We start from the raw sequence: 12,172 nt of genomic DNA on the forward strand, positions 1-12,172 counted from the left end.
ATTTAATTAGATGTCTTATTAAACATTTGTTCTTTCTTCATCCTCTTTCATTTGTTTATTTTAAAAACATAGGTTTATAGAACAGGAACCTAGTATATGTTGTTCAGTTCAGTTCAGTTGAATTAATGTTAAATATTCCTTATGGAGACACTTCCTTGTTCTTGGATCTGCTAGGATTTTGCTAAAATAAAATGTGAAGGAACCTGTGTGCAGAGTATGTAGAGGGACATATTTTTGCCATGTGTATAGCCATTTATTAAGCTGCTTAACTCTTTTTGAAAAATGCCTTTAAAATGTTTCAAATAACAGATGACAGGGCAATCCAAAGAATACTTTTTTCAGTTGTTTATAAAGGGAGCATTTGCTAGATTTCTGGTTAATTTGTAGAAAACACGATAGCAATGTAGCCTCAGCATTTTGAGGTATTTATAAAAGAAGAACTGCTTTCAGTGACCAGTTATCTTTAAAAAAAAAGCCTGATTTTTTTACTTTGATATTTGTGAATGGATATGAAGTTTAACTGTAAATATGTTTAATTATATTTGTTGACTGCTATATGAATATACTTTAAGTTGAAATGATTACCTTATTGCTTTTTTATACTAATAATGATTAGAGTCCAATGCATCAGTTAGGAATAAAACTAGCTACCAGTTACAGGAAATCCAAAACAATGGTGATTTCAACACTATAAAGATTTCTTTCTACTCAGTCAAAGAATATCAGTTACAGACACCAGGGCTGATAAGGAAGCTTCACATACAAGGGTTTACTCTCCTGACTTAGTTCTCTGACATTCTCTGAGTATATATTCTGCAGTGTCCACCATTGTGACTTGTGTTTTTTTCTTAAGGGACAAAGAATAGTATTTCCTCTCTTTTTAAGGCACTTTCTGGAAATCACACAAAACCTTTCCTCTTATGCAACATTGGCCAGAGTTTAGTGGTCTTATGATCATAGTTTACCTTCAATTTATATTCTAAATTATACAATTTGCTCTTCTGTATACCAGTGATCAGTTGTATTACTTGCAAAAATATCATATATATATATATATATATATATACAAATGCATGCACATACACACAAAATTATTATTAATTATTGCATAATTGATAATTATTAATTAATAATTATTGAAATTCTCACATGATCCCAATTTATAGAGGTAATTCTGTAACCTTATTTTTGTTTCCTTTTATATGACCCTATCTCTTACCTGAGTCTGTCTTATTTTTCACATATATGGCTGGAAGAGTTGTTAACTTTATAGTCAACTATGGGTCCACTCATTTCACAAGTGAGAGCAGTTAGGCAAGATCCTGATATGAAAATGGGATGTGCTCATAATTTGATGGAAGATAAAATTGTATGTAAAATGTGTGCATCTGTCTGTGTCTGTGCTAAGTCACTTTAGTCATGTCCGGCTCAATGCGACCCTATGGACTGTTGCCCACCAGGCTCCTCTGTCCATGGGATTCTCCAGGCAAGAATACTGGAGTGGGCTGCCATTTCCTCCTCCAGGGGATCTTCCAGACCCAGGAAAAATTAAACTTCCTCTTTTAGGTCTCCTGCATGGGCAGGTGGGTTCTTTACCATTATCACCACCTGGAAGCCCTAAATATGTGCGTAAGTATTGTTAAAAATCTTTAGCTCTTTTTAAGTTCTAAGGTAGCTCATTTTATTCCTTTTTCTTTGATACATTGCTAAATTTGCTATCCATTTTTAGATACATAGAACCATCTTTGATGTGCAGCTGTTGTTGTGTTCAGTATATTTTATTAAAAATTTAAAACACTTTTGTCAAAATTCAGACAACTTTTTAAGCACTTCTCTCAGATATACCAAATATAAAATTTGTAAGAAATACATCCTTTAGCCCTGTTTTCTAAAAAGATTATTGAGTTATAAAAATAAGACTCTTGTTCCTATGGAATCACAATTTATTTTTTTAGCTGTATCACTATTAACACCTAACTGGATTTATTTGCTTACAAAAGTAGAAACTTTTTTCTCTGACAGAGTTCAATTTTCTTATGTCTAGCATACATCTGAAATTAATTCCCAGTAAAATTCTCTTCATGTTTGACTTAATAGAACTTGTGTGCAAGTTTATTTTTGCACTACAACTAATAATAACATATGGGCCATCTAAATCATTTAAGTCTTTGTGTACTATTTACTTTATTGAATATTTCATTTAATCTCACAGCTTGTCCTTGTTATCTGCTGCTTCTTCTGACAAATAATCCTTGTTAAATGGAAATATTTTACATGGGCTGTCTGATATAAGCAGAATTACCAGCAAATTGCTTTGTAACAAGTGCTTTAATTTTTAAAACTTATGATGATTTATCCTTGGCTGTAATACCTTATATCTGTATGAGTTTCCAATCTTTATTTATCTATAAGTTAGAAAAGTGTTCTGACATATGACCATACAGATGTCAAAGGCACTCTCAAACCAATACAATACTATCATTGAACATCAACTCTCATTTCTTAGAAACAGTATTGAAATCTTTTAAGAATTCGGTTAAATATGTCAATATACTCAAGTGTAAGTTGGAAGGAAGAAAACATAAGAACTAGCAAAACTGCCATTTCTGAAGGAACTGAGTGAGGTTCCTAAGGATTCAGGTACGAATAGGAGAGAATTTTGCTCTGAAGAAGCTCACAGGTAGATGAGACAGGAAATGTCTTAAACACATTAACATGCAATGCAAAGAGACATCTAGTATATTTATTAAAAAGTTATCTGGAGTTAACATAGATTATCACTTCTCTAGTGAAATGCAGCTGTCTGAGATTGTTCACTTAATGACATCTGGCTCAATGTGGCTTCAGGCGATCCAAAGAATCTAACCTAATCTACATTTTTAGTTTTACCTCTTACTGCACAGTTAAACCTTCTCCATGTACTCCAAATTGTTTTTCCCCCTCTTTCGTATTTATTTGGTTTTATTTTCTACAACCTGCCACATTGTTCCTATCCCTATATGCTTTGATCCCAGAGCCCCATTTCTAGTCATATAAAACTTATCCATAATTCCAAATAGAATACATTTGGCTTTCCCCAGAGCAGTCTTTCTTTGTTTTGTTCTTTCAGAAAACTTGGTTTTTTAATCTAGATTACAACAGCTATCAAATTTTAGCTTTCTTCAGAATTTATTTGCATATGCCCTTTTAAAAAAAGCATGGCAATGTAAGTAACTGCAGGTAAAGTCTGTGTGTGTGTGTGTATGTGAGAGAGAAAGAGACAGAGAAACAAAGAGAGATCCAGGCGATAGAATGACAGTTGGCTTTTACAGGCATTTTTTAGTATGAGAAAACTTACCTTTTTTGTCTTTCCATGAGACTAAAAATATGAAGTCTTTTTGAATTTTAAAAATGCATTTTAACTTGTTAATTGAACATGCAATTAGATGCCATTCAAAATGGTGTTTTTACCAGAGAATCTCAGTTCATCATTTTGTACTTTGTTACTTCCTAGCAGAAATGAAAAACTCATACTCTTATTTTTAACCATATTTACTAGAAAAGGGCTCAACAGTGCACATACTTTCTCAAGAATATTTCAGTATTCTGAGTTAACATATAGGTAAACACTTTAAATCAATGGTTTGATCACTGACATAGCACACACTAAATGTCATGTAAAGTAGAAATGCCATCAGGTATATTTAGTCAAAGATATACCCACAGTTCATTTTTTATCCAGATAAAAAAACAAGTGATCATTATCACCATTAATGATGGCCTTCAGAAATGAGATGCCCACATTGTAGGCTATAATTTCTACCTCTTTCTCCTGCCATTCCAAAATCTTATTGGAAAGCAAAAGGGACTTTCAAAATAAGCAATATTTCACTTTTTGCAAGGTTTGTAGAAACTCTGATTTTCTTTTATGCAGCATTCATTGAACCTCATTATGAAACTGATTATTCCAGGGAATTACAATGTATGGTTATTATCTTTTTTTACTATTTGACCTTCCTTCTTTCTGAGCCTATATAAATAATGTACCATATAAGTACCACAATGGGATTTTACAATCAGTTAATTAGTATCACAGAAGAAAGTACATTATTTAATTTTCACATAATGTAAACATCTTAAAATAGCCAACGGTTATTTTCCTCTGGTAAATATCTCTACAGACTTCTATGGGAACAATATTAATGCTTTTAAATAGAAGCCATCTAAAGTCATAAAACATGTTACAATTTAATGTCTGACTCCTATTGTAAATTATTACCCCTTTTTCCGTCTTTAAAGAAATAAATTTTATGGAACATTTTAATAAATATCACTGCTAAGTCACTTCAGTTGTGTCCAACTCTGTGCGACCCCATCCCTGGGATTCTCCAGGCAAGAACACTGGAATGGGTTGCCATTTTCTTCTCCAATGCATAAAAGTGAAAAGTGAAAGTGAAGTCGCTCAGTCATATCCGACTCTTCGTGACCCCATGGACTGCAGCCTACCAGGCTCCTCCGTCCATGGGATTTTCCAGGCAAGAGTACTGGAGTGGGTTGCCATTGCTTTCTCTAAATAAATATCACAGTTCGTTTCAATAGGCAGTTATACCAAAACCAGAAATCCTAGGTGAATGTGCTCTGTAAAGAATTCAGAAATCTAATTTTTTAAATTAATTTAGTTTTTAATTTAAGGATAATTGATTTACAGGATTTTGGTGTTTTCTATCACACATCAACATAAATCAGCCATAGGGGACATATGTACAGCTATGGCAGAAATCTGATTTAAATATGACTTTCAAATTCCTGGGTTTTTTTTTTAACCATTTTCAAATACACTGGTTGATCACTTTCAACTAATGGTGATCACTTTTATTGTCAGTGGTAACCAATCCCACTTCTCCGCTCACCAAAATATTTGTATCAGTCTGAATCAGAAAAGAGATAATACATTTTAAATAGGGCTAGTTAATTTTTAATAAAGAATTATTAACGTTGGCAGGGCTTAAAGAGGAATTGGCTAGAAGTAGGGATAAGTCTAAATAATACAGGAATTCCAGATACAGTATTGTATAACTAATCCCCGTAGGGCAGAAATAGCGAGCCAAAGAAGAGACTTTGGTCCCCTCGTGCCCCTGGATTGAGATGCAGATCCTTTTACAGAGGACATGGTTCTGGCCCATCAAACGGCAGAGAAGGTACTGCAGTGTCACAGAGTTTGCTGCAAGTTCACCGCTCTCCAGAAAAAATACCCGAGGGTACTGCTGGAGAACCAGACAGCGCTCCATAAGCCTTGTTCTGGAGAAGCTACGCGTGAGCTCTGGAGAATATGTATTGCCCGAGCCACACCAGGAAAGCTGCACTTTACTGCCAGAGCCTTGGAGCAAACAAAGCAGACCAGGATGTAGAAACCCTTATCTCACGATGTCTTTTTTCATCATCTGCTGAGAAAGCTTAAATTGTTCTTGTTAGGTGAAAGAAAAATATTTAAGGGACCAAGAGACATTTTCATAAAACAAGATAAAAGAGTGAATTTGGAGTTAAGAGGGAATAAATGTACAACCAGCCCAGGATTTTACTGAAAGAAGAATGTGATAAATTTGAAGTTATTACAAAGACCCAGACTTGAGGAATTATGTAATAGTTGAATGTGAACTAAAATGTCTGCCTAGTGCTTGTTGCTGAATTCTAGAGCTACCACAAAAAGAAAAAAAGAAAAAAAAAAAGTCATAGTTTATCTCACTAACTCTTAAGTTTCTGCAGATGTAAATGAAAATAATAAAGTAAATTTGCCATTTCAGTTGCATACTGTATCAGTACATATTGTTGGAAGAGTGCTATATTTAAGCTTAGCTGTTTCTTATAAATGTGACTAGTTATTTTAAATGAATAAATAAATCATTTTCTTATGTAGGTACTAATAAGAAAGCAATTTCGCAGTCAAGGAGAAGCTCGGTAATATATATTTTTGACAAATCCTAATTGGCCAAATTATCTTAGTCAGCTAATAAACATGATTCTCAGAAAAGTTCTACATAATTTTCATCATTTCACAATAAAGGGCAAAATACATTTAGAGACGTACATCCTATGAATTATTATTGGGAATTTTCCCAAGAGTTACATGTCTAAGTGTGTTCAAGGAGAGGCGGACTTTGGCATAAAATTAGCATCCAATTGATAAGCACTTTTTGTTCTCCATTGGGTCAAAGGGGTGTATGTGTATGTGTAAAGCTTTGTAAAGTATTTTAATTAAAGTAAGTTTAGAGTTAATTGGAATTGTATAAAATAATTACATTTTAAAAGCAGTTAAACATACTTTTTTATTTACTGCAAAATGATAAAGACTCTGAAACATCTTCTGTTAGTTAATAGAAGACTCTTGAATCTGTACTTGAATTACTTCACATCATTCAAATAAGTATCAGGAAAAGTTTTTTTCTGTATAGTTATGTTAATTATAGTTTAATTTTTTTTTTTTAACCTGTAAATCAATTTATTTATTTATTTATTTTTTCCAGTGGGTTTTGTCATAAATTGATATGAATCAGCCATGGATTTACATGTATTCCCAATCCATTTTTAAGTTATAATTTTAAATGAACTAGCCATTATCAAATATGCCACTGTAATGGCAGAAAGTGAAGAGGAACTAAAGAGCCTCTTGATGATGGTGAAAAAGAAGAGTGGAAAAGATGGCTTAAAACTCAACATTCAAAAAACAAAGATCATGGCACCCAGTTCCATCACTTCATGGCAAATAGATGGGGAAAAAGTGGAAGCAGTGACAGATTTTATTTTCTTGGGCTGAAAAATCACTGTTCAAAGTGAACTCAGGCATGAAATTAAAAGACACTTGATCCTTGGAAGGAAAGCTATGACAGACTTATACAGTGTATTAAAAAGCAGAGACATCACTTTCCCGACAAAAGTCCATATAGTCCATATAGTCATAGCTATAGTTTTTCCAGTAGTTATGTATGGATGAGAGAGTTGGACCATGAAAGATGAGCTCTGAAGAACTGATACTTTGGAACTGTGGTGCTGGAAAAGATTCTTGAGAATCCCTTGGACAGCGAGGAGATCAAACCACTCAATCCTAAAGGAAATAATCCCTGAATATTCATTGGAAGGACTGGTGCTAAAGCTTCAATACTTTTGCCATCACATGTGAAGAACTGACTCATTGGAAAAGACCCTGATGCTGGGAAAGACTGAGGGCAGGAGAAGGGGGCAACAGAGGATGAGATGGCATCATTGACTCAATGGACATGAGTTTGAGCAAACTCAAGGACAGGGCAGTCTGGTGTGCCGCAGTCCATGAGGTCACAAAGAGTTGGACACAGCTGAGTGACTGAACAACAGCAAGTACTGAATCTGAAGTTCCAGTACTTTGGCTACCTGATTGGAAGAGCCGACTCATTATAGAAGACCCTGATGCTGGGAAAGATTGAGGGCAGGAGGAAAAGGGGGTGACAGAGAATGAGAGGGTTGGATAATATCACTGACTCAATGGACATGAGTTTGAGAAACTCTGGGAGACAGTGAAGGACCAGGAATCCTGGCATGCTGCAGTTCCTAGGGTTGCAAAGAGTTGGACATGACTTAGTGACTGAACAACACAACAACAAGGTTAAAAAAATTATGCTATTATGTGATAACAATCCAAGAAAAACAGTCTTTTTATAGACCAAGATAGTATAACATTGAATGAAAATAAAAGGATCAAATAATTTAAAGTACAGTTTTCCTTAGTGGCAAATAAATTTTCTGTTAAATTTTTCTGTTAGTAAAGAAGAAAGAAAATGTATATTTTCTGGACACTTCGTGAAACATGCTCATGGGCACTCTGAACATCCCTATGCCTACAGGTTATTTCTGAAATAATATGAATAAAAAATTGACTTAAGCCACTTTTTTTCTGTATTGCTATGTTGTTTTCCATTTAAAAAAGAAAAAGATTAAAGGCATAAAATTCTGTATCTCCCATTTTAACATTTCTCTGGATAAGTGGAATGTGTCCTTAGTGCTTTGTAACTTTTAAAAATATTACTTTCCTAGATAATACCTCATATTTTGGTTTTAATTCTCTATTTTAAATTTAACTTCTCTTGTTCTTTCTAATTCTTTCTGTCTCTCTTTTTTTTAAAGCTTCTCCATGGGTTGATAACAGTAGAACTCCAAACAAGATTGACCTTTATGATGTACGCAGGAGACCATGGTAAGAATGTTTGGGTAATATTGAAAAGATGAAAAAGACAAAATAGATTTTATTTGTTTTTCTTTTTTTTTTGGTGTAAAAGTTGGAGGGACTCGTTCTATTATTAGTGTTAATACTGTCTGATTATTATAGAGATCTAGTGTTTTTTTTTTTTTCTATACATTTGCATTTTCTATATACTTCTACTTTGAAAAATACTTAAAGTTAAATGAAAATGATGAGTTCAGTGGGCACTGATCATGAATATTGTTGAACTGATTCATCAAATACATTTGAAGTGGACTCCTTTAAGTTTGTAGTTAATGTCATCTCTAAATCTCTTTTCGCTTTTAGGGATTTCTATTGAAGTACTCCCACTTACTTGTAGTAGGACTCTAACAAAGTGTCCAGATAGAGTAGAAGGTAGTTTGCCTCTGGCAGTGAATTAATGAGAACTAGCCCCAAGGAAAGAGCTACCCCTAGTTATAGACATATTGCTTAGGTTTCATTTTTCCAAAAAGAAAGTTTAATTGTTCCTTCTAAAGAAACTCATTATCCCAATATATAAGTAGAAGAATACCAAAAAAGTCATAATTACCCTCATTGGGAAATAATTGTTAAACTTATGTATTTAATTGATTTTTTTAATGTATGTGATGTGTGGCTATATATTTTTTAGAGTATGCATATTATTATACAGTATACTGCTTTGTAAGCTACTATTTCATATCAGTACCTTTGAGTACCTTTTCATAAGAAACACACTTAACATCATTTTAAAAGAATGACTAAATGGTAAGTTATTTTAAAAATCCTCTATTAATGGACATATAGGTTATTTCTCACTTTTTGTTAGGATTCAGACAAATTCTAAGACATATAATGGTTAATTCAAAGAAATATATTTAAAGCTTTTTAAATGCTCTGTTAAATGTCCTAGTAGCAATTTACATTAATACCAACCATGTATAATATTACCAGATGCTATTAATCCACATATTATTCTTGTTAATATTTCTCCAAGTTAGTGGCTCTGGAGCCATAGGTTGCTGAATGGAGGCAAACCCTCTGCCATCATGTGATTTAGGTTCAGGAACCAGTTGTTTTGGCAGAAAATTAGAAATTAGGTCCCAACCAAAGGAGACAGATGAAATTCTGTCCTCTCATTTTCCCATGGAGACACATGCCAGGACCATTTGTCAAAATGCGAGACATGAACTAGATTTGCCTTTCATTGAAATAACCCAGCAATCCTGCCATTTTGCCTTCTGATAGAGAAGCAAACTTGAATGCAAGCTAAAAATTCTGTTCCATGACCATATCATCCTGAATAGTTACTAACTGTGCTGAATGTTGTCTGAAAGCTAATTGGCAAGCTATCTGGCAAGCTGCTGAGAAGCTAGATTTGGTGGACAATAAGTAGAACCCTGAGTTCAGACCCAGGTCTTTTTGTTAGGGAAGGCAGGCCCTAGTTCCCATCAGTCCATAGCCAGGCACCATGAGCTTTGGGGATTATTCACCTTCAGTTAACTTTATGTCTGCAGTGACTAGGCTATTCTCCTAGAGTCTCTTTTCCTACACAGAGATTCTGAATCTTTAGGACTGGGGTTTAACGTGACAATCAACATTTTGAACTGACTCTCCAGGTGACTTTTAGATACTGTAAAGTTTGAAAACCACTGCTTGAAACTCTTGGAAATAACAATATATATTGCTCTATTTCTAATTACTTTATTGTCCCTTTCTATTTCCCTTATATTCATACTGCTTTTTCACATTCCTAGACTACTAATTTATTTCTGTGGGAATTTTGTGTGTGTGTATTTGAATTAATGACATAATCTTATTATTCATTTTTATTATTCTTCCTTAGAATGAGTTTTGAAAACTGTGGTCAGCAAAATGGAATTTAGGATAACTTTTCTCCCCCCTTAGGGAAATACTCTCCCAGAAGTTAATTTCTTGTACTCCTAGTATTAAAGCACGTCTCTTATTCCTTTGTTATAAATACCTGTAAAACATACTTTAAATATTATACCTCTGATATCTCTATTATTTTATATATTGTGTTTTTAAGTTGATGTTGCAGAATCGTGAATTAAATAGTATTATCTACCCAGCTAGGAAGGACATAGGGCCATGCTTGGAAAATATCTCAGAGATCAGTAAATAGCAGTTCAACAGATATCAGTGTTTGAGATTATACAAAAGAAAAAAAAATACTCATATGAGTGTATTTGTTTCAGGTACATCCAAGGAGCTGCATCTCCTAAAGACATGCTTATTCTGGTTGATGTGTAAGTAGTTAAACATTACATTATTTTTTATATACTGAGAATATAGGGAGGGTTTTCAGTAGCAGTAATAGGATGAAACTAGAAATAGGTGGGGAAGAAAAAAAACAAAGAATAATTATTATGATTTTGTCTATATCCAGACAAAGAAATCAAATTAAGACAGTAGCAAAACAAACAAAAATTCTCTTGTTGAAAATGAGAGGAATCTTTGTCAGAATTGAAAATTATGACTTGTTTCTGAAGTCTAAGCTTTTTGAAAAATTATTAATTTGTTTCCAGTTTTTTACTTGTTAAACAGTATTAAAGTACATAGTTGCTAAAACCAATCAGTTTCTGCTACCAAAAATGTCGAATTGTTTAGATGGCACTTAGTCATTATTGATCCAAATATCTTTTAGGAATTGGTCACAAAATAGATTACTACTAGATATATTACACGTTCATGCTGGAACTTTCTCAAGGGAAATGCTGAAATACAAGAAAAAAATTTATTAGTTTTTATATTGGTTATTTATTTGTCAAATTGTTTCAAGTTAGGTTTGTGTGTATAATCTTCCAATAAGATTAAAATTGAAAATTGAAACTATAGAACATAGAGAAGACTATATCCTACTGTGAAGATTCAGGTTTTTTTTTTATTAGTTGGAGGCTAATTACTTCACATCATTTCAATGGGTTTTGTCATACATTGATATGAATCAGCCATGGATTTACACGTATTCCCCAACCCGATCCCCCCTCCCACCTCCCTCTCCACCCGATTCCTCTGGGTCCTCCCAGTGCACCAGGCCGGAGCACTTGTCTCATGCATCCCACCTGGGCTGGTGATCTGTTTCACCATAGATAGTATACATGCTGTTCTTTTGAAATATCCCACCCTCACCTTCTCCCACAGAGTTCAAAAGTCTGTTCTGTATTTCTGTGTCTCTTTTTCTGTTTTGCATATAGGGTTATCGTTACCATCTTTCTAAATTCCATATATATGTGTTAGTATTCTGTAATGTTCTTTATCTTTCTGGCTTACTTCACTCTGTATAAGGGGCTCCAGCTTCATCCATCTCATTAGGACTGATTCAAATGAATTCTTTTTAACGGCTGAGTAATATTCCATGGTGTATATGTACCACAGCTTCCTTATGAAGATTCAGTTTTTAAGAGCAATACTACAGAATTAAAAACATGAGGTATAAAAGTTGTATTTTTTTCCCTGAGAGAAAAAGATTATAACCTCATCTGTTCTTTACATCCCTGGTGGTGCAGAAAGAATTTGCCTGTAGTGCAGGAGACTTGAGTTCAGTCCCTGCACCAGGAAGACCCCCTGGAGAAGGGAATGGCAACCCACTCCAGTATTCTTGCCTGGAGAATTCCGTGGACAGAGGAGCCTGATGGGTACAGTCCAGGGAGTCACAAAGATTTGGACGTGACTGAGCAACTGACACTTTGCTTTTCATCTGTTCTTTGCCACTGGAAGTAACAAAATTCCATGTTTTATAGGCAACTAAATTCATTTCACAGGATCTTGTCAGCATTTGAAAATTTCTCCATTATAACCTGAAGTAAACAAGTTTAAAATCTTATAATCTTGCCTGAGAAAGAGAAGATAAATGAAGCCAACAAATATAACTTAAATATTAAAATCATTTCATTTGTTAAAATGAGTTTAAACTGCATCTTTTTAAGTTAAATTATTGTGGAT

The 12,172-nt window shown here is 33.8% G+C and overlaps 1 protein-coding gene across 5 annotated transcripts in view; it reads left to right on the plus strand.

Annotated features, from left to right (window-relative positions):
• Positions 1-12,172, plus strand: part of CACNA2D1 (calcium voltage-gated channel auxiliary subunit alpha2delta 1) — a 513,972-nt gene that overhangs the window by 379,165 nt on the left and 122,635 nt on the right. For all 5 annotated transcript variants that reach the window (XM_061165139.1, XM_061165136.1, XM_061165138.1 and 2 more), the window contains exons 8-9: positions 8,131-8,200; positions 10,426-10,476. In XM_061165139.1, coding sequence (XP_061021122.1) covers positions 8,131-8,200; positions 10,426-10,476 — 121 coding nt within the window. The remainder of the gene's footprint in view (positions 1-8,130; positions 8,201-10,425; positions 10,477-12,172) is intronic.

Source organism: Dama dama, chromosome 18 (assembly GCF_033118175.1).
Source record: "Dama dama isolate Ldn47 chromosome 18, ASM3311817v1, whole genome shotgun sequence".
Lineage (NCBI taxonomy): Eukaryota > Metazoa > Chordata > Mammalia > Artiodactyla > Cervidae > Dama > Dama dama.